At 41.0% G+C, this 23,506-nt stretch overlaps 2 protein-coding genes across 3 annotated transcripts; one reads left to right on the top strand and one right to left on the bottom strand.

The window, feature by feature from the left end:
- rbm41 (RNA binding motif protein 41) lies at positions 1-11,545 on the top strand. 2 transcript variants are annotated; one of them, XM_079238073.1, is made up of 7 exons: positions 1-19; positions 915-1,031; positions 1,709-1,901; positions 3,954-4,158; positions 4,625-5,115; positions 11,085-11,232; positions 11,345-11,545. In XM_079238073.1, exons 1-7 carry the CDS (start codon positions 12-14, stop codon positions 11,476-11,478), a joined length of 1,296 nt encoding a protein of 431 aa, XP_079094199.1. In that variant the 5' UTR covers positions 1-11; the 3' UTR covers positions 11,479-11,545. The 2 variants fall into 2 exon arrangements, with proteins under 2 accessions (XP_079094199.1, XP_079094198.1); XM_079238072.1 differs by lacking the exon at positions 1-19 and having other exon boundaries at positions 697-1,031.
- A 4,811-nt stretch (positions 11,546-16,356) lies between these two features.
- cldn2 (claudin 2) lies at positions 16,357-17,177 on the bottom strand (the record flags this gene model as incomplete). Its single annotated transcript, XM_079236554.1, has 1 exon — positions 16,357-17,177. Exon 1 carries the CDS (start codon positions 17,155-17,157, stop codon positions 16,357-16,359), a length of 801 nt encoding a protein of 266 aa, XP_079092680.1. The 5' UTR covers positions 17,158-17,177.
- Positions 17,178-23,506: the final 6,329 nt, after the last annotated feature.

Below are 23,506 nucleotides of genomic sequence, written 5' to 3'. Positions count from 1 at the left end.
AAAGCGGAAGCATGCGGAGGTAAACAAACCCGTCCGTTATCAACGTCATATTCCAGTACATTTATAATAATTTGGGCATTTTTAACGTCGCTACTCTGTGTTTTGTTCGCGGGTTTTACTTTAAGAGTCGTTAAACGGGACCTTTTAACGTTTTAAGGTGGTTTAACGTTGTATATCTCACCTCTGCTTGCCGTTAGGTCTCAGTACATCTCACACACACACACACACACGCACACGCACACACACACACCGGCCTGTTCCTTATTAAATGAAGTAAAGTACACATAACTTAAACGCCAACGTTTAATTATATAAGTATTTCAGCCATCTCTTCTCTCTGGTGGTGGTTTAGTTCACGTTAGCTGTTCCACGTGTTTCACTGACAACCTTTTATTTTACACCTTTCTTTAATTTCCCCTCAGTAGAGGTGGATAAAGCCTTTTATTTTGTAGCATGACATTTGGTGAAATGTGTATCGTTATTCAGTTTGTCAATCTGAAACATTGAATGCAATGAACCACCAAAGTGTAGAAACATGATTTAAACACATTTCTATCTTCTTCAGTTATATATTGTCGCATAAAATTAAAAAAAGATCAATCGGCTACTATTTTAATAATTTTGTTATCCATGTAAGTTTATTTTTTTGTGTCCAAAACACAGATTATCAATTAGTTCCAACTAATACTAGGGGCTTCATTCAATTAGACATTTTCACAATGTCTCTGTTTTATAAGCAAAACACTTGATGCATTTATTGAGAAAGTGCCCTGCAGATGAATCAGAAATAAAAATACGTTGTGAGTGGCAGCCCCGATGCTGTTGTCCATCCCGGTACTGTCCGTGTCCACAAAAGGACAGAATACCGTACCGTGTCCTCTGTCTCTGACCCGATGTGTGTCTGTGTTGGTCAGAGTGAGCCGGCGGTCCTGTGAGGACGGCCCGCTGCTGGAGGAGCAGGAGACGGAGGGCCAGCGGCAGCTGCACGGCCTCCTGCTGCAGCAGCTCCACACAGGCGTCGACATCGACAGGTGAGCAACTGCAAGAGGTTTTTTTATTTTTAGAAAGTTCAAGCTAAACCTCCACAGCAATAATTTGTTTCCGTATAGATTCACAGTATCATTCATTGTACTTCGAGCCAAGTAGATTTCTCTGTGCTTGGGACACATCTTTGATACAAAAACGTCCCACTATACAATCCTTTGCCGAATGTTATCAGTACATTGGCACCAATGTGGCACAGTCTGAAAAAAAATCCCCTACTGCTAACAAAATATCCTGTCGTCAAATCTTTGGGTCTCTAGACGGTGAAAATAATGGTTCACCGTTCACAAGATGAATTTACTGTCGCTGTGTGACAGTAAAGAAACAATAAGCTGTGTAGCTGAGTGGGAAGAGTAAGCAGTGCCTGCAGCTTTATTCCCACCGGAGCTCTCACTGCTTTATGTAAAAAAAAAAAAAAACTCTTGTTACTGTGCAGTGCTTCGAAGGAAAGTGTCCATCAAATGCTTGTTACGTATCACTCGCAGTGTCCCACAGCGCAGCCTGGAGGATTCTCTTCCACACAAACCCAGCGGCTACGTATTCTCACTCCTCTGCGTTTCTCCGCGTATCAGTAAATTACCAATTGCAGAACAACATTTAGGATTTGTGACTGTCTGCAGCTGCTTTTGGCAGAGCACAGAAAGTCTTAACTTCGGTCCCACAGATGTGTTGCCAAGAGGAAGTGCTTCGCCCCGGCGGCGCTCTATCGGCCATTTGGTGCGCAGGCCGCCGGAGTGAGGAGCCTCTCCGAGTTCCGGGCCCTGCAGGACGGGGAGACGGACCTGGCCGGCCTGCGGGAGCTGGGTCTCACCGAAGCAGAGATCCTGCTCTGGCAGAGTAGAGACGTAGCGGAGAAGGTAAAACCTGCCGGAGAGACAGGAGGAGCCGGGTTCAGTTCTTTGCCTTGCATTTAGAGATGTTTCGGTACGATTATAGTCTTCCCCGTGCTGATTGCGATACCTGAACTTGTGTGTGGGACAGCACCGAGTACTGATGCGGCAGCAGTGTGTTTAAAAATCTATTTATATAATGCTCCTTCAAACAACTGGATTTATTTAAGTTTCTCACCAAAAACTACATTTAAACACATCAAATGATAGCATTATAATTTACCTATTTACTGAATGGAGCTCATCATGTCATTTACTACAACCTTCTTTAACGTTAGTTGTTAGCTCCGTTATTTAGCCGAGCGTTAACGAACGCTATCAAACTCAGATTTGATGTTGTCTTCTACTGCATTGCATGCTGGGTAAGGCCTCAGAAAAGGTCTACTTTCCTTCCTTTATATCCTCATGACCTCTGTATTATGTATTTATTCCATTCACAGTTGGTAAAGAATGTACGCATGCATACAGATATAATTACTACAAATTACTTTTAATTTGGGGAAAAGTTATTATTATGCCCAGTATTTAAAAAAAAGTGAAACAACCAAACAACTATTTCTCTCAGTCACATTAAATATACTTGTGACATTGTATGCACCTGTGAGCCAAATGGACCTTCTTTATCTCTGAGGAAGCGCAGATGTATCTGAGATATATATATATATATATATATATATATATATATACACACACACACACCTAAAGGATTATCAGCAACACCATACTAATACTGTGTTTGACCCCCTTTCGCCTTCAGAACTGCCTTAATTCTACGTGGCATTGATTCAACAAGGTGCTGAAAGCATTCTTTAGAAATGTTGGCCCATATTGATAGGATAGCATCTTGCAGTTGATGGAGATTTGTGGGATGCACATCCAGGGCACGAAGCTCCCGTTCCACCACATCCCAAAGATGCTCTATTGGGTTGAAATCTGGTGACTGTGGGGGCCATTTTAGTACAGTCAACTCATTGTCATGTTCAAGAAACCAATTAGAAATGATTCGAGCTTTGTGACATGGAGCATTATCCTGCTGGAAGTAGCCATCAGAGGATGGGTACATGGTGGCCATAAAGGGATGGACATGGTCAGAAACAATGCTCAGGTAGGCCGTGGCATTTAAACGATGCCCAATTGTCACTAAGGGGCCTAAAGTGTGCCAAGAAAACATCCCCCACACCATTACACCACCACCACCAGCCTGCACAGTGGTAACAAGGCATGATGGATCCATGTTCTCATTCTGTTTACGCCAAATTCTGACTCTACCATCTGAATGTCTCAACAGAAATCGAGACTCATCAGACCAGGCAACATTTTTCCAGTCTTCAACTGTCCAATTTTGATGAGCTCTTGCAAATTGTAGCCTCTTGTTCCTATTTGTAGTGGAGATGAGTGGTGGGGTCTTCTGCTGTTGTAGCCCATCCGCCTCAAGGTTGTGCGTGTTGTGGCTTCACAAATGCTTTGCTGCATACCTCGGTTGTAACGAGTGGTTATTTCAGTCAAAGTTGCTCTTCTATCAGCTTGAATCAGTCGACCCATTCTCCTCTGACCTCTAGCATCAACAAGGCATTTTCGCCCATGTTGTTTTTCCCTTTTCACACCATTCTTTGTAAACCCTAGAAATGGTTGTGCGTGAAAATCCCAGTAACTGAGCAGATTGTGAAATACTCAGATCGGCCCGTCTGGCACCAACAACCATGCCACGCTCAAAATTGTTTAAATCACCTTTCTTTCCCATTCTGACATTCAGTTTGGAGTTCAGGAGATTGTCTTGACCAGGACCACACCCCTAAATGCATTGAAGCAACTGCCATGTGATTGGTTGACTAGATAATTGCATTAATGAGAAATTGAACAGGTGTTCCTAATAATCCTTTAGGTGAGTGTGTGTGTGTGTGTGTGTGTGTGTGTGTGTGTATATATATATATATATATATATATATATATATATATAGAGAGAGAGAGCTCTATCTAACACACAACACCATCTGACCCCCTGAATGTGTGCCCACACAGTCCCACGGTGTGTGCGCAGCTCCAGGTGCGAAGCAGCAGCGCCTGCAGGTGATCAGAGACAAGATCGAAGCCCGGGACGAGCTCCTGTCCCGCCCACAACGCTTCGCTGCCAGCCAGCCGCTCTCGCGCCGTGAGATGGAGATCGAACAAGCTCTGTTCCAGGGAACGGACCGCCTGGGTTTCCTCGCCGCGCTTTACCACAGAGGTACGGAGGGCCACCGACTGAACGGAACAATGCGTCTTATTTCTGTCATGACGAAGAGGTGCGATGCTGACAGACCTGTCAGAAAGAGAGAAAGCTTGTAGATTGGTTCATCCCAAGAAACATCTTACCTCCAATGTAAAGCTAAAACGATGAACTTCTCCTCCATACATTCACTGTGGATTACGGAGAAACAAGAAGATATCTCCCTGCTGTTAATTGGTTGTACCTCATCACATGACACGCTACTGCGTTCCAAAAGTTCAAATATTTTTATATCAGCCGCTTGGGAGCTCTTAAAAAATGGTGGGGAACGGGTGGGGAACTGTTGGGAGGGAGTAAAGTAGGAAAATATGAATACAGGAGGATGCATAAAGTTGTTCAAAACAAGGGCACAGAGGAGAGAGTACAGTAAAACTGTCTCCATGTCAGAAGAGCTCACCTGTGTTGTTTTGTTTATTGCTCACAGATGAAGATAACCAGGAGAGCCAGGAGGGGCCGTCGTCCTCTGACCCGATGGGCTCTCTCTACAGGGACGTCCTCCGCAAGGAGAGAAAACCAGCGGCAGCAACTCACCTGTCGAGACGCACGCTCTCATCCGACCAATCAAAGGACTCGTGGACAGACGACGACCAATCAGAAGAAGCCTCCGACCGCCAACCACAACCGCGGGCCGACTGCTTGTCGGTACAGTCGGAGTCCATTTCAGAACGGCAGCTCGCTCAAGACGGACCGGGCCCACCGCCGCTACCGCCACCGGCTGCTCCGACACGCATGAGTATGAGCCGGCCAATCAGCAGCCTGCACGGAGCGGAGAGGGCGACCTCGGGGCGGCCGCTGACCGTCAGAGGGGAGATCGAGACCATCTCAGACGAAGATATCAGGCAGAACCGAGAATCAGAGGAGGGGATCCGGAGCATCCCGAGGTTCAGGAACTACCAGCCGGGAAAACCCTCTAAGGTATATTAGAAATATTAGTTACCAGTCAAAACCAGTTTATCAAAGTCAAAGTCAGCTTTATTGTCAATTTCTCAGCATTTAACAAACATAGAGGAGTTGAAAAAACGTTTCTCTCCTGTCCAACATTTAAAGTGCATACAGATAATAATAATACAAATAATAATAGAGTGCAAATAGATTTAAAAAAAAAACATTTAGACCAGTGATTCTCAACTGGTGGGTCGGGGCAGACCTTTGCCTGGGCAAAAAAATAATTAATATATTTTTCTTTTTCATCCTGTGGTTTTATTTTGAAGGGACTTTTTTTTTATGCAGCGGAGTGTCGTCTTTTTTGCCGGCTCTGGTTTCAACTTGTTTTGCACTTTTCCCTCCATGATTTCAGCAGCGTGTGCCAGGTTGGGTCAAGCCATCCTGATATGGGAAAGACTCTGGGTTTTTAGGATAATTTAATTAAACAGCCTACTGAATATAAAATTCACAACTGATGGTGCTGCCTGCATGACAGGAAAAAACTCAGGGCTCGTGAGGAGAATTTAGTGCTGCTTAATTTCCAGTAAAGCACAATGTTTTTCAGTATTTACCTACTGATGAGGTAATCACAAGAAAAGTTAATTTTGTATCTATGAATCCTTTTGAATAGCACTTTTTGTTTAATTTATTTTGAATTTGTGGAAAAGCTGCTCCTCAAGACAGTGACTTTTTCCATGTTTGTCATAGATTCAGTGAGTGTGTATTCTCAGTTAAAGTTAGGTCATTTGAGTCTTTTTGAAACTACTTCTTAGTTGTTGGACTTTTTTGTTTGTGCATGAAAGCTGATGAGTCTGTTTAAAAATGGCTGAAGATTCTGAATTGTTATGTATACCTCGTGTCCTGAAGATGCACTTTGTTTTTTAATTAAAATGCAGCTAATTGAGTGTAAAAGGGAATAGTTCCCTCTCTAGCATAGCCACCAGCTGCTCATTTTGGTTTATCATTAAACTTGTTTTTGTGTTGGCATACATATTCTGTACTATCTCAGGTTCAAACTGCACCATCTTTTCATTCAATACATTTGAGAAGTTGAGAATGTTCCTCGATTTGGGTCAGCTTGTCATTCAGGGGTCATGGTGGGTCCCGGATCCAGACCAGTTGAGAACCACTGATTTAGACAACTTATATACAAAAAAATACATATCATTAATTCTGTATTTTAGCAGTAGTCGGACAAAGAATGTTATATATAAAACATTGTTTTAGATCTATGTAAATAAATCAGTTGAGAAAAACAGTCGGCTATTTCTCAGCTATTGCTTCCATATGTCCAATATGGCTGCCATAAGAGACGTGACACTTCCATCTCAATGTGCTGTGTGTTTATTTAACAGCGGTGGAGGATATATTTTAATTTAAAATCCAACCTCCACTTTTACATTCCATCTATATTCTGGTATTTCCATTGACGACACACAGTATCGAGTCACAAAACGTAGCACTTCTCTTTCACCAATTGAACCATATAAATGACATGAGAGACGCAGTGCTGATTTGACACACACACACACACACCGGCAGTTTGAATCTTTAAAGTTAGCACAAGAAACTTAGATTTTGTGTTGATTTAGGCGGCCCCCTGTGAACAAAATGAGCAAAACTGCTTTGTGTTGTAAAGATCTGCAGCTGCCAGAGTCTCTTCAGAGAACAGGCGTCTGACAGTCCGGCCCTGCTCAGGTTCTGCCGTGCCTCCCTTCCCTTCTCTTAAATAAGACGTAATAAATAAGACGTAAATGATACGACCGGCATAAAGACAATTATAAAGTGCATAAAGATACAACTCACCATGACGCCAAATTAGTGGGAGCCCTGAGCTTGTTTCTCTGCTACGGACCGAGCCAGTCCCATCTCGGGGTGACGGGAGAAAAAGACCGACCCCCATGTGTTTATGTCCAGTCTACTGACTCTACTCTGTAACTTAAACCTTTATGTGCCCTCTGTAACTTAATTAAAGAGGTTACGTTTGAGGCTACGCACAGACGGATGTATCCGGTCTTTTTTCAAAATAAAACATTTGTCCGACTTTTTTTTTCTGCTTTTTTTTCATAAATTCTTTCTCTGCGGCCCGGGGGTTGGGGACCGCTGCTCTAGGTTAATCCACAATGTTAATAAACCTCAAACCTGAATATTTATGACAGTAAAAGTGAGGTTTTTACTTTCTTAGGAGAATATCTGTGTTCACAATTACTGGGCAACTATTAGTGTGCAGACAAGTGTGAACACAATTCAAAATAATAATTTTCTAATTAAATAAACTGTACATAACATTTAAATAAAGTGCAAATTAAAATATAGCCTTATGATGTGAATGATATGCTTCAGCAGTCTTCATGTTTGCAGAACCAGAAGTTGCTCTTCATATCTGTGACAGCTGGCTTTCACAGCACATTTGGAGTTGCTCGTCAGTGACAGGCAGACCTTTTCTGCATCTGGAGTACATCGTCCTCTATCTGGAAAAATCCCACCGGCTTTCCCATGAGCGTTGGATGTTTGGTCTCTAGATACTGCGAGGCTAGCGTTAGCCCACACTCCACACACTGGGCTCAGGGCTCCGCCTCGTTACCTCCGTTCACAAAGCCCTACTTCGTGAAGTCAGGATTATACTTGCACAAACACATTTAGACGTTTGGGGGGTGGGGGGGTGTTCGGCAGTACTTTCATCTTCATGTTTCCGTTTGAAATACTTGTTTATAACTTTCGCTACAGGCTAAAGCTTAGTTTATGGTTCTCCGTCAGGTCGACGGCGTACCTGACGCGCACCCCCAAAAAATCCTAACTACGCGTCGCGTTGACGCGGACCGCAAGCGCTGTGATTGGTCCGCTCAGAACGTAATTTCCGGCAGTTGCTTTTTCCCAGCCTCGACCGGTTTAGTGGTCATACAGACCACCTCCGCAAACGTCTTCTCTGTCGCCTGCGCTTCATCATTTGCAATATAAGCATTTGCTCTTCAATATTGATGAGCTCCAACTTTAATGCAGCCGCTCCAACTTGGTCGCCATTGTTTACTGTGACCGGAATTCGGCTATAACCCCTGAAACCACACAGCCACACAGGAACACCGCCCTGGCGGCATGGCGGTTAATGCAGAGCAACGCGGTCCCTCGACGCAGAACTTCGAATGCTCAACGACGGCGTCACGTCGACGGCGTACCTATACCGTCGACGTGACGGCGAACCATAAATTATGCTTAACGGCTGGCTGAGTGTCTTCTTCTGCATATTGGCGCTTATTAAATAACTAACTGGCGCATTACCGCCACCAAGTGGTGGGAAGCTATATTGTAACTGAGTGTCTCGTGGATAACAGTAATATCTCTGGAGTCTTCGCGGTCCACAGGTGAAAAACTGAACGTTTTTGGCGGCCCTCTAGGCACAATAGGGGCCCTCTCACGGCCCCTCACCACCCCAGCTCATTTGCATATAAGGACACAGAAATACAGGCATAAATAAATGAAGAAATACAGACGCACACATAAATACAGACAGAAATAAATGAAGAAATACAGAAATTTAGAAATATTTGTATTTAATGATGTCCTGTTTAGGTATCAACTTATATTTATGTATTCCTGTATTTATTTATACATGTATTTAAGCATTTATTTATACATTTATTTAAGCATGTATTCATTTATTCCTGTATTTATTCATGCATTTATTTATTTATGTATACTAAAGTAATTTTCTGTCCTCCATAAAATACTACAATGTCTCACTTTTTCATGTACACACTGAGATTTCACAAAATGTTTGGTCATGGAATTTTGTTGAAAGTTATGGAAATCCATTGGTCAAGATGTGTATGAACCCTGAGTAATTTATAGCCATCGAGATCTGCAGTTGAGGTCTTTTTTCATTCTGTCTAAGGAAAAGGATTTAATTAAGTGTGGCTCAGCTGCAAGGGGTCATAGACCCCTGCAGCAAGCACACATTATGGATGTTTGGTCATAAATATACTCCTGCGGGCTTATTATGACCTATATTTTTCTTCTTATTCTCAAAAACTTTGGACCGTAACTCGACGCACGGCGTTGCCAGCACATGCGTCAAAATACATCTAAACCTGCGGCCTGATCGGGAATCGTGAGGAATAACATTTCTAAGAGATTCAATCGGCCGTTTTCCCGAAAAAAGTGAAAGACAGCGAGAATTTGTCCCATTGACTTGAATGGGGTTTCGGCGTGAGGAGAGCAAAAAAATCATCTATGTGCCCATAGTGACTCGCCATAATTTAACGTGGAGAAATGATTTAAAGTTTAAAACGTTGACAAAAGCCTGCAGTGTATTTGTCCAATTGGGCAATTGTCAATAGCTAGTACAGTTTTCATTTAATTATTGTTCAAGTTTAGGAAAATGTGGGGACCATTTCAGAGTTTACAATAGGTGTGTATGGCGCAGGTTAGAGTGGTGATGTCATCGCTAGAGCACGGAGGAGCTTCAGACTCTTGCGGAAAAAATATTTGTATTTTGCCATTCACTCCACAATATTTACTTTTTAAGGCATAATTTATATATGAAAACGTAGGAAATATTGTGCTTGTGGTACACATGCATCGTGGAATCCAACAAACAAATTGTTTTGTCAGCAAGTCTGAAAGCGACATGAAGTCCGGCCAACTGCTCCATGAATCTCCATGTTAAATCTGACCACAATTTTCTCTCATGACGGAAACGTGAGCACTTTATAAACTGAAGTTACGCTCTCATTTCTAAATCCTTACAAATATTTAAGTAGACGGAAACGTTCTCAGAAGTCTTGTGCTTCTCATGATTACGTTATTTTCGCAATGGTTGTCTGTCAAATACAATAGTTTGAAAGGTTGTTTTAATTTAATCCACAGTACAGTCTCCCTCTGTGACACAGTGACACTGCTGCTTCCAGTTAGCCAATCATGGCTGTCACCATGACAACCGGTGACACGCAGGCAGGAAGAGAAACTGACGTTGGTCAGCTGACATCCGCAGTCTTAAGACACTCATGCAAGCACACACACACACACACGCCATGCTCTTGGGGGAGAGACAAGTTAATGTAATGCCAGCAGGAAGTTAACTTATGTTGCACGAAATGGCTGACTGTGTGGGTGTGTGTGTCTAAGTGCGCGCGCGTGTGTAATTATGGTTGCGTGAACATAGTGGAGAGACAGAGAAGTGAATTTGATTGCTAGCATGAAGTTAGCTTTGTGTGTCTATGTGCGCGCGCGTGAACGGCCGCGCGAACACGTGTTAATACGGTCGCGTGCGCGTGCAGGTGCGCGCGTGTGCATGTCACTGATCAGCTGTGATCAGCCAGCAGCAGTCATCAGAAATCGACGTGGCTTCACATGATGCTTCAGATGAAAGGTCTCATGTCTGTTAAAACATACTTCCTTGTGTCCTCTCTCCTCGCATGGTTTCTGATTTTGTTTTCATTTTTATATATTACTTTTTTTGTACATTTTAAAATATATTAATATTACTAAAAATATTGTTTGGTTCTTCTACTTTTGATTTCTGATTCTGTTTTCATTTGTATATGTTACTTTATTTCCCATGTTGGCGTTTTGCTTTACATTTTAAAATATAATAATATTTAACATAATGTTTGGTTCTTCTACTTTTGATTTGTGATTTGGTTTTAATTTTAATTTTTTTTTTTTTACATTTTAAAATCTATTAATATTAACTCAAAATAATGTTTGTTTCTTCTTCTTCAACATGTTATGTGATATTAAATGAAATATCAAATGATATTAAACTTTGTGAACTGCCATTACGCTCTTTTCTAAACCCTCAATAACACATCTCACTACCGGTAATGTATACATATTGCGACGTCTTACGGCAGTAGTAGCCACACTTTCAAAATTTCTTGCGGAAATTTCTAGTTTAATTATCTCCCCCCGCATCCACTGAGCATGTGCAGAGACTTGACAAGGGTTGTTTTGTTCCCCTGCAGGTGCTGTGCGTGAAGAACCTGTGCGCACAGGCCTCCGCGGCCCAGCTGGTGGCGCTGTTCTCCAGGTTCGAGCGGGAGAACGGGCCGCCGGTGCTTTACCGCCTGCTGACCGGCAGGATGAAGGGTCAGGCCTTCATCACTCTGCCAGGTGAGGAACAAGAGGGACAGACACGTGCAAATACGCCACAGGAAGCCGGGTTATTTTCCCGGATGCATTGCACTTTAGATCACCGGGTGTGTTTTTATTCTCCTGTTGGCAGATGCTGAAACAGCCCAGAGAGCCGTGCAGTTAGTCCATGGATACTGGTTGCTAGGGAAACCTTTGGTGGTGGAGTTCGGCCGTGAGCGACCGGAAGAAGAGAAACAGACGGAGAAGCAGGAGGAGAGGAAATAAAAATAAACATTTCATCTTGACAACAACGAGGATCCTCCAGAGTTGAGATGGATGTGATTATATATTTATATTTATTTATATTTTTCTGGATGAAAAGTGGTCATCTTTGCATTTTAATAAAATGTTTGCAGCGAGCGTTGCAGTAATGTTTTTTTTTTCACTCGTTTCTTATCTTGATAATAAAGTATTTATAAAAACGTTACATGTCACACTAATTACGTAAAAAAAATAACAAGCCATGGTTTTGATGCCAAAAGAGCGTTAATACAAGTAGACTTACTGGGACACCCTATTTCTACCTATTAAACAAGGTCAGGTTTATATTTTGATTTCATAAAGAGAACATTCCCCTCCGTCTTCTTCCAAGTTATTCAATATCGATAAATTGGATCTCCAGATTGGACAAGATATGAACATAAATCTTCAGTAAATATATATAGTTATTTATAAAATGAGAGTAGGTGGGAATCCTACTTATTATTATTATTATTATTATTATTATTAATAATAAGCGTTATTCTTCCTTTAGAGCAGTGATTTTCAACCAGTGTGCCGTGGGAGATCGTCAGGTGTGCCGTGGGAAAATGTCCAATTTCACTTAATCGGTCCAAATAAATATTATTTAGTTGCCGCAAATAATTTGATGATTGTTGAGCGTCTGAGCCTGCAATATATATATATATATATATATATACTATAATATATAGTGGCTGGCCTAGTAATTAAATACTCTTCCATGCCAGTAGGTAGTGCATTAATTACCTACCATATATGCTGTATTATGCTACAATGTGACACTTTGTAACGTTTTTGGTTGTTGATGTGCCGTGGGATTTTTGTATTGTAGAAAATGTACCGCAGCTTAAAAAAGGTTGAAAAACACTGCTTTAGACACTAGATGGAGCCATTCAGCCATTACAATGTAGGTTAAATAAAGTTGATCTACAAACACATATCACACACAACCCCTGAAACATCTCCTCATTTAATTTGATCCTCACATTGATGTTGGTTGCTGAGCGGTGCATTCTTAATCTCTTGTGTTTCTCATGTATTGAAAAGTTTTACTTTTGAAGACACAACCAGGCTTTTTTCTTGAGGAAACTATAAAGAGAAACTCTTTGTTGTACTAGTTTTGCTGCAGCTTGCTTGTTTCCTACTGCAGGAACTTTTCACAAAGGCGTCATATGATCTTTCATGCTATTTCTAATCCCATGGCTGCAGCTTTTTGATTGCAGAGCATATTTGGAACATTTTGTGTTGACTCGTTTAGCACAACCAGGGCTCAACAAGAAGGTTGTTCCCCAAACTGATTATAGAGCTAGAAGAAGAAAAAATAAATGTTACATTTGAACCAACTCTCTTCCTTCAGACTGGGCAGGTAATAATAACACCAATTTCTTCTTAATTTATTGGTGAAATATTCAAAGTTCAACTTTTTTGTTTAGTTTTTTACTGAGCAGATTTTTTTTATGCTGAATATATCTCACAACGATTTGTCGTTTTTGCACTAGTTTGTCTGAAGTGTCCTCTGCAGCTAATTTGATGTTGATGTGCTCAGGATCATTTACTGTATGTTTCTGTGATGTTTGTCTTTCCCAGAGAGAGAGAGTGTGTGTGTGTGTGTGTGTGTGTGTGTGTGTGTGTGTGTGTGTGTGTGTGTGTGTGTGTGTGTGTGTGTGTGTGTTTCTTGTCCACTTATCTCTGGTGTTCTATCGGTCATATGTGTGTCGCTTGAATCGGTTCAGTTCCTGACCTGGATTCCAGTTTCCCTCCGGTTTCGACCACGAGGGTCTGCAGCATTTTATGTTTGAATTAAGGTCTTCCCTGGTCAGTAAACCTGCACCCTTATCCAACAGACCCAACTGTAATCTCACGTAAACTGGCATTTTTGCATTTTAATTACCTTAATAACGAATTGTTCCTGCTTTCCGGTAGCAAGCAGAGTAAACTGTTAGTAAGTACATAGTAGAGGATTTATTAAACCTAAAAAAGCATTTTTCTCACTTAATATCCAGCCGCTTTAAAAAAGAATATTTAATTGTTCATGAATGTATAATAAAGGATTTATTGGGACTTGTTCTCGCTTTAGATGCAGTAGCTGCAGAGTAAACTGTTAATAAGTGCATAATAAAGGATGTATTAACCCTAATAATGAATTGGCCTCACTTAAGATCCACTCACTATAAAAAGCATAGTAAACTGTTAATACGTGCAAGATAAATTATTTATTAACCTTAATAACGCATCAATCCTGTTTTAGATTCTTTACCCAAAAAAAGCATAGTTAATCGCAAATAAATGCATAATAACAATTGTATTTATCTTAATAAAACGAGCAATACATTTAGTAAAGGTTCAAATGTCAGTAGGTGAGTTAAAACTGTAAAAATGTTTGGTGGCGGTAAACTGACCCTAGTACACATGTACATTTTGGTCTCACGATCCACCTGTAAGTCAAACTGAAACTGCGTATTGATCAGACTAAACTCGTGGCTTTGTTTGTTTAAGTTTGTTTGTGTTCATCTTCTGTTTGCTCTCAGTTCAGGGCTGTGATCTTTTCCCCATTCTAGATTGTAAAAACACCAACCCTTCTTTATTTATTAACAGCTGCTCTATAAAAGAGCCTTCATGTGCCAGTTATTGTATGTTTAGACTTTAAAGTTTTTTTTCAAGACATGAAAGGAATTCGTTTTATATAAAACAGGCCTCAATGTTTTAAAGGAGACTTATTTATTCTGATGCATCTCAACAACATCTTCAGTTTATAGAAATGTTCTTTTTCAGTGTGAATGCAAAATCTGCATGTGGTGCAGAAATGAGACTTCTTGATTCTATTCTGAATTATGGGGCTTACTTTTTTAATGCAGACGTCTACATGTATAACCATTCATGGTGTGACATATGGAGGGCAGACATTCAACGATGACAGACATTTTGTTTTGTGCTCAGTATAAAATATCAATCAACGGAGGGAGAAAGAAACAAAGAGGCAGTAACTGGCTTCACTTTGTTTGTCCCTCTAATCAAGAAGTTGTAAATGTCACACTGCAAGAATGATGTTTCCAATATAGTGAAACACATTCAGCATCATGACTCCTTATTAATGTGATCACAGACGCATAGATCCTCAGACTAGTAAGAAACAATACAAAAAGGTTCCAGTGCAGGGAAGGCAAACTCCCCACTGCTGATGAAATCAAGTCCCAAGTTAAGACATAAAGTCTGGTGTCAAGACACACAAGTCCCAAGTTAAGACATAAAGTCTGGTGTCAAGACACACAAGTCCAAGTCCGACCCTAGTTACATCCAGATGCAAGTACCAAGTTAAGACCGACAAGTTACGAGTCCAGTCCTAAGTCAAGACAGACAAGTAAGGAGTCAAGTCCAAAGTAAAAAAAGACAAGACAGACAAGTTTCGAGTCGGTCCCTCGTCAAGTTCCAAGTCAAGTAGGGAGTCAAGTCCAAAGTCAACAAAACATTTTGCTCCATGAATCCATATGACTGTGATTGCAGATGCATGGATCATCAGACTGTTAAAAAAACAAGTAAAAACAAGTGATCTTCACACTAATTTATGTATAAATATGTCCAAGATACATCCAGTGCAGGGAAGGCAAACTCCCCACTCCTGATAAAATCCTGCACATTCAGCAAACATTATTCATATTTCAGCCTGAATATATCAAACTGTATGTCAACCTAAATAATAAAAAAAACATTTTCACACTATAATAATGATGATAAGGCCCAATATTCATTAGTATGAACGCAGCATTGAAAATGTTTGTTTCTGAATTGTAATAAGGAAGAAAAAAACATTTTTGATTTGGTTATATTTCTATTGTACTTCTAATAGAATGTGTCAATACAATGTTTCAGTTGGTTATGTGAGAAATATATAGTATGTAGCAGAGGTGTGAACAAATATTTGTCTCGCAAGTCATCGGGAAGTCTCAAGTCTTTGCACTCAAGTCCCAAGTCAAGACAGAAATTTCTTGTGTCAAGTCCCAAGTCAAGACATACAAGTATTGTGTCAAGTCCCAAGTAAAGACAGACAAGTCTTGAGTCAAGTCCCAAGTAAAGACAGACAAGCTTTGAGTCAAGTCCCAAGTCAAGACAGGAAAGTCTTGAGTCAAGTCCCAAGACAAGACAGATGTATAGTCTCATCAGGGTCGGGTTCAGGTTTTAGTCACCAAAAAACACCTGACGATGAAAATGTTGACTGGATTTTACTGACAAAACAGTTCAAAGAACCAAACAATCAAATACACGTATGACATGTCTCCAGGACCCAGTCAATTTTACAGACAGCGTATCGTTAACTTTCATAATTTACGTCTACGCACGTCAATGCAACACAATCAAGGGGTTTTTCTACGATTTTTCTATGTAACAGATGAGTCGCAATTTGTGACAGCTTCTCAGAAGATCAAACATTTGTTTGAAATTCACAATTCCAATATATTCAACAAGCGGACAAAATTATTAAAAATGTGTATGCATTTATTTTATTAAACCAGGAAAATAGCATGTATTTGCATCATTGGGCCAACATGAGAAAACGTCTAAATCTGGTGGAAAAATAGTCAAAACAGAAGATTTTTGTCCTTAAGGGTCTGAGAGTCTGTATTTTTGCTACACGATAAAAAAAAAAACAATAACAATCCACACCCATGTAAAATTGGACACTACATGCATTTAAAATGATGAAAACAAATGAAAATGTAAAAGACAAAACTGTCCCCAGTGAGGCACACGGGTCAAAAAGGAAGTGTATTTAATTTGTCCAGTTGCTCCGTCGAGCATATAGCGATTAAATACATAAATACATGTAAGTTATCGAGCATGTAACGGTGTAATGGCGTGACGGTAACCTCAGACGTATCCTGTGATGTCATATCCTGGCGCGGCGGGCTTCCTGGCTCCCGGTGCGGTGGACTGGGAGCTGTGACTGGTACTGCGGACCCTGCCGGCCGCGTTGGCGCCCATCGCCTGCAGGGCGGGGTTGTGGTAGGTCTGCGAGGTCGTCCGCGCCCCCGGGCCCGGCACGCCGCCCCCTAGCGGGTATGGGTAGCCCCCGGCGTGTCGTCTGCCGCGGCCGCCGCCCTGCTCCTCGCAGCACGACACGCATAGCATCCCGCCACCCAGCATGGAGATGAGCGCTGAGGCCAGGCCGACGTACAGACACTCCCCCAGCTCGAACTTCATGCTGGAAGGCACGTTGGGTCGGTAGAAGGTCTGGACCACCTCGTGCGTGGTCCACGACACCGGGATGAGCGACAGGAAGCCCGCGGTGAGGAACAACGCCCCGCTGGCGCCGGCCACGCGACTCTTCACGGCGCCAGCGCCCTCCAAGCAGAGCGTGCACTGCATCCCAAGGGCCGCCATGGAAATGGCGAGTACAGACAGCACCAGGGAGATGACCATGAGCGCCCGAGAGGCCTGCAGGTCGGAGGACAGAGCCAGCATGGAGTTGTACGTCTCGCACTGGAAGGCCCCGGTGCTCTGGTAGACGCACTCCATCCACAGGCCCCTCATGTTGGCCACCGCCGTGACGATGTTGGAGCCGATGTGGGCGGAGATCTGCCAGTACGGGAGCACAGTGGCCACCATGGTGCCCAGCATTCCCAGCAAGCCCAGGAAGAAGCCCATCAGCTCCAGAGCTGCGGACGCCATGGTCGACAAACTGTGATGGAGGAGCCCCAACCCCACCCAAAGAAAGCAAATCTGTCACTTGACTGTATAAATATTACGTATATAAATAAAGTTAAGATTAGACGTAGCTTCGCGTGAGATAACCTGAACAAGCAACTGGTTTCGCTAACTGGTCGAGGAAGCAAATTTATTTTGCTGCGATAAATAACAAACGCTAGCTTAAACGGGATATTTTACACTAGATATGTATGTACGATATAAAAGCGAGTTAGCTTTCTTTCAAACATATTCCTTTTTTTTCTATTCTCAATATGTTTTTTTTACCCTTTTAATTCCTGAGATCATTGATTAATTATATTTTGATAATATGGGAAGGTCCTATATACCGGATATTATGGACAGAAAAACCTCCGGCTAGTCGGACTTGTAGCTCGTAACTGTAGTTAGTTTTAATCTAATCATGTTAACAAACGTTCTTTTGATACATTTAACTGATAACCTTAGAGGTTTGTTAACAAGTGAAATCACATACAAACAGTACAACATATATGAGCTGCGTTTTAATAAGATGATTAAACTGTATCATGGTTGATATGAACATTTATTTTCAATGTGACTTTCAGATATTTCACCACTGGTCTGTTGATGCTTTTGTATTTTTTTTCACTCAGAGGGAGATATTGCAGCTGTCAGAAATCCCTGTTATCTCTCATCACAAAATTATTATTTACAACTGGGAGGCTGACGCGTGAGGTCTTTACTCGTCTGCCCGTAATTACGGGATGTGATGTATGACGTTAAGGCGGCTTTACCCCGTGTCTGGAAAACCTGAAGTCCAGACGTCTGCTACCAACCCAGTTCACACTGAGATAAATCCAACACTAATACGACTGTAACACGTTTAAACTCAGTTTGTTGTGTTCTTTTCCAGATTGTTTACCCAAATTATACATGGTTTACGACCAGTTCAGCTGCAGCCGGTGATTCTACTCTTTTGAAACTCTGCTGGTCGTGTTGATCTGAAAACGTAACTGCTGATATAATTTAAATGCTGAATATCCATATTTGTAATAGTACAACTATAAGGCGAGACACAAAACAAACAAAGCATGTGATGTTGCTTCCATAACACGTCTTCTTTCAGACTAGTGGAAAGATGTATTTCACTACTTTGTCTCTTTGTGATTTCTCCTAAAATCACCATGTTACCGTCAGGTAATGCCTCATTTGCATATTCAAACATAACATTTCAAAAAACGTGTAACACAAAACATAATCCTCAATGTCAGTAATCATGGTGATGTCTATTAGTTCATTTGTTTTACCCTATTCAACTATAGTCTTCAATATGTCCGTAATTTCACAAACCACTTGTAAAAGGACGTTTTCACGAAATTAGTTTTCCCACTTTTCTCCATTTCAGCCGATTTTTCATCCACCAAACTTTCTAGTTTTTACAGAGGGGTTTGCTCATGTATCATTCATAGTCTGATTTATATAATATGTTGACAAAAAAAATGGAGAAACATGGATTTTTTGTATGGCTGTTGACAGTAATTCCAGATGTATGGAATGAACAGAGATATCTATAAACCCCCTCTGTAAAAAACCTTTGACTCGAATGTGTCAACAAAATGAATGATTTTGAACCTGACTTCATCAAATGTTCACATTAAATGTTTGTAAATTAGCAGATATTTGACAAGATAATGCCTCATTTGCACATTGACATTGCAACATGACATTTCAGAAAACTTGCAATACAAAAAAAGAATTGACCTAATAGGAAATCAACTGGGGTAGTATCACCTGTAGTTTCAGAGTTAAAGCTTGTATTCTGAAAAAAAAACGTCACCTAAAATGACAGTAATATAACGTACCGCACACACACGCACACACGCAACCCACTTCCATTCCTCACCTGAGACTGCCACAGATCGTGGAAGAGCCTGACGCCGTCCGGGACCGGTTGAGGATTTGATTCTGTTCCTTTTGCTGCAGGAGCTGAAGTTGCAGTTGGAGCGGAGGATGAGGAGGCAGAGGATGAAGAGCACGCTGAAGGCTGCACAGATTGAATATTCACCGCCGGTGTCTCGGTTGAACCCGCTTCTCTCTGGCTGCTCCCTCAGACCTGGGCATCGCCGCCGCTCTACTTCTAATGAGCACTTTCACTCTGCTGGCTGCATCGGAGGACTTTTTTTTCTTCTTTTTTTCAGAGGTACAAATCCTTTGAGTTTGATTTACTTCCTGTTGAAAGAGACGTTCCACTTAAAAAACAAGAATAATATAGAACAATAGACTCTGTTACGGTCTGTGCTCCTGCACATTGTCTCTCTGTCTGATGCTCTGCTGTCTTTTGGGTGTGATCTCTGTCTGTCATCCAGACCTCCTGTCACACACACACACACACACACACACACACACACACACACACACACACACACACACACACACACACACACACACATATCACGTTAATCATTCTCTCATTGGGCATTCCTGTAAAAGACAGGTGGTCCAACGTTCAGCCGAATCCAAATATTTCAGTTGAAGTGAAACAGCAGAAATATGTCATATTGCTTTGATGAAAAGAGCTAAAAAAATAAATGTTATGGAAGAAAGCGTCTCTGTTTAGTCTGCAGAAATACAAAAAATTGCATGTGAGCTTTTTTATGTATGTGCATTTTTAATTAAAGTCAGAAATAGAATAAAACTGCCGGAAGCGAGAAAAATGTGGAATGATTGTTATGTTTTTTAAATACTTTCTTTCTATTTTAATTTAATCTATTTTTTGTTTTATTTGACATCTTTTTATTTTGGCTTTCTCAATAGAGACATTTCCTTGCTCCCTTCCTTGCTTCCTCTTATACTCAATACTGTACTGTACTGAATATTAACAGTGTATTAATTGTACGTCAAACTTTCAGTTTACATTTAGTTGATTGATTCATTCTTTATTTTATACCCCTTTAGTGTTGCATTTCTTGCATGAATGGTGCTGTACAGATGTCATCTTATTGTTATAATATTATTATTATCATCTTCATCATCATCATCACCATCATCATCCTTATTAATATTAATATTATTACAGTGTAAGAGTTCATTCGTAACGTTGTTCACTAATTCAGTTCCTTTTCACAAATTCGCTGTTTGAAATTAAATTAAAAAAATAAAGAAATAAGAGCGATTAAATAAATAATCTCAAAGCAAAGCATGTCATAGATTTCTTTTTGCGATTCCTTTAAGATATAATTTTTAATTCATCCTATAAAGAAAAAAATAGGAATTTGAAGGTGCACTTTACACGTGTTGATGCATCCTCTATATGCAAACTTATTTCACCAATATGTTCCAGCTTTTTATTTTTTATTTTTTATTCAACAGTGATTAAATCTAAACACCATAAATGTCTGGGCTCATTTTTGAACCCCCCCCCCCCCCCCCCCCCCCCCCCCCCTGCCATAACATATTGTGAATTTACGGCTCATTAAAGCTGACACCAAACTTGGCCGCCTGCTGTACGTCATCATCCATCAACTGTTCGCCTGGCTGTCCGTTTGAAGACTGCTGATGCTGAGAGCAACATAAAATCCCCAATAATACTACGTACCATGTCAGTGTACCTCCAGGTGTGCCCTCCCTCGTTGGCCGGTGGCGCTGTCATCTAAACTGTCTACAGGTGCCATCAGGTGTCTGGACCAGTGTTGCAATTTACTCAAACCTTTTTTTGGTTTCTAATCCCTCCAGACCCCCCCACACCCCCCCGCCCCTTCTGCATTGCAGCAGCATCATAATGGGATTAGCGGGTAATCCAGTCACTTCCCCTACAAAGCAGAACGAGAGGGCAACGTCCACACACACTGATCCAGTTCTTATAAATCACAGAGGGGCATTATCTGGACACGCTGCATGCTAATGAGGCGGCTCAGGTCGGCCTGTGACCCTTTGTTAGTAAAAATAATAATAATAATAATAATAATTAAGAAACCCAAAACCACTTCTTTTAGGTCAACCTTAAAGTATATATGTATGTATTAGGTATTGCTGTTAATGGATTCGGGTATTTTAATTCACATACTGTTAGAGATATGCATCGGCTCTGCCCTCTACTGGCTTAAACCCTGATATTGCAATAGAATGTTGATATTCACTGATCTGGAGCCAGCTGACGTGTTTTAAAGCCGCATTCTCTCTCCTGGCCACCAGGGGGTGACTCCTCTGGTTGTATAGAAGTCTATATACATGACTCTATTTCTCTCTTGATTTATTCCCTCAGTAATTATTGTAAACATGAGTTTGTGTCTCAATCTCTAGTTTCAAGTCTTCTTCAATACAGCATGATGTTCATTGAGTAAATTATGGTCATTTAGAACAGTGGTTCTCAACTGGTCTGGCTCTGTCTTCAGGACACGAGGTATTACAACATGCATAACAATTCAGAATCTTCAGCCATTTTCAAACAGACTCAACAGCTTCCATGCACAAACAAAAAAGTCCAACAACTCAGAAGTAGTTTCAAAAAGACTCAAATGACCTAACTTTAACTGAGAATACACACTCACTGAATCTATGACAAACACTTTACTATGGAAAAAGTCACTGTCTTGAGGAGCAGCTTTTCCACAAATTCAAAATAAATTAAACAAAAGCCACAAGTTTTTTTCCTGTCATGCAGGCAGTTCCATCAGTTGTAAATTTTATATTCAGTAGGCTGTTTAATTAAATTATCCTAAAAACTCAGAGTCTCCCCCATATCAGGATGGTTTGACCCAACCTGGCACACGCTGCTGAAAACATGGAGGGACAAGTAAAAAACAAGTTGAAACCAGAGCCGGCAAAAAAACGACACTCCGCTGCATAAAAAAGTCCCTTCAAAATAAAACCAGGCAAAGGCCTGCGACCCACTGAAAACGGGTCCGCGACCCACCAGTTGAGAATCACTGATTTAGAGTCAAACAGACCATAAAGCAGGGGATGCTTTGGGGCGGGGCTACAAGGTGATTGACAGGTCTCTACATCACTCCTCCTCAGTCAGGATATGGACACTTCAGCTCACTGGTTGCATAAAAGACAAGATGGCGGTGGTTGTAATCCAAGATTGCGACATCCAATATACCGATATCGAGGCTTCGAAATGTCCACAAACCATTGGGTGATGTCGCGATGACTACGTCAAACAGTCTATGATGTAAACGTTAAAAATATGATGTCATGCCTTCCTGCGCTTACTGCAAAGTCTCTGCAAGTTGTAACTAGGCGCTCTGAGCTTTTCAGACACGACTGTAATAAATAGTTCACTGATAGAAGCACTATACACACGTCTGAGGATTTTGCAATGACAGCCAATTAATTTTTAGATGCTTTCCTAACAGTCATCAAATTGTTTACACCTTCAATTCAGTATAATCCATTTAATATTGAATCTTTTCCTTGCAGGGTTTGTGCAAAGACAATAAAGTAGGCCATGCATTTGAGATATGAGTTTACAGGTATTTACAATTCCTCCTGGTTACACCCGTTGTCTTCTTGCTTCTTCACAGTATTTTTTTTTGAGAACACTGCAATCAAGGGGACACAGTTCACACATGCTCCTAGCTTGCATGGCTAGAACAAAACAAACGTAAAAATTAACAAAGATGTAGTAAAGAACAGATGTTATCTTGTTAGTCTGTGATTCGCTCATGCTAATCGCTACATTCACATATTCCACAGCCTTGCATTTAAAAATGTAATTAAATTGTAGCAAATGGGCTGCAAACTGCATTTCTTTGTGCAACCATTTGTGTTAGTACACGTGATTAGTGCTTGCAATTAGCATAAGCTAATTGAAAGGTTAGTGGCTAAATAAATGGTAAATTAATAAAAGTGGCTTAATGTTAGAGTGACGTAAACCAAGCCCTTTCATGTGGTGCTTTGTATGTTCTGTAACTGTAGCACGGAAGTGTGGTGGAATTAGCGAGCCAGTAAGTTAACTAGCCGGCCCCTAAATGAGTAAAAGAAAAGAAAAAACGTAATGCTCATAGCGTAGCACATTGCTCTCGCCGGATTATCATTCTTTTAAACTGATTAGAAAATGAGCCGACACCATAACCATTCAAATCAGACATACATTTGGTGGTTGTTACGTTGCATCGTACTCCAAAATATGCATTATATAGCAATATCTAAACATGAATGTAGTAAACATGTCATTGCATTTTGGCAGCCGTGACAACCCCGACCATCATATTTATTTCAAGACTAATAAAAATAAAATAAAAATACATTCAAGAGGAAAAAACAGGAATTGATTAACTAAAGTGAGATCAGAATAAGAAAAGAGATCTTAAAGAGTTTGAGCAGCTTTGTTGACCTCTGATAAGGAGGT

Source organism: Taurulus bubalis, assembly GCF_910589615.1.
Source record: "Taurulus bubalis genome assembly, chromosome: 2".
Classification (NCBI taxonomy): Eukaryota; Metazoa; Chordata; class Actinopteri; order Perciformes; family Cottidae; genus Taurulus; species Taurulus bubalis.
This window is presented reverse-complemented; position numbering and strand designations above follow the sequence as displayed.

Coding starts and splice junctions, on each gene's coding strand:
- rbm41 (XM_079238072.1), top strand. CDS start 817: ATGCTGTTGTCCATCCCGGTACTGTCCGTGTCCACAAAAGGACAGAAT. Junction 1,902..3,953: donor GTAGAGACGTAGCGGAGAAG/GTAAAACCTGCC, acceptor GTGCCCACACAG/TCCCACGGTGTGTGCGCAGC. Junction 4,159..4,624: donor CGCCGCGCTTTACCACAGAG/GTACGGAGGGCC, acceptor TATTGCTCACAG/ATGAAGATAACCAGGAGAGC.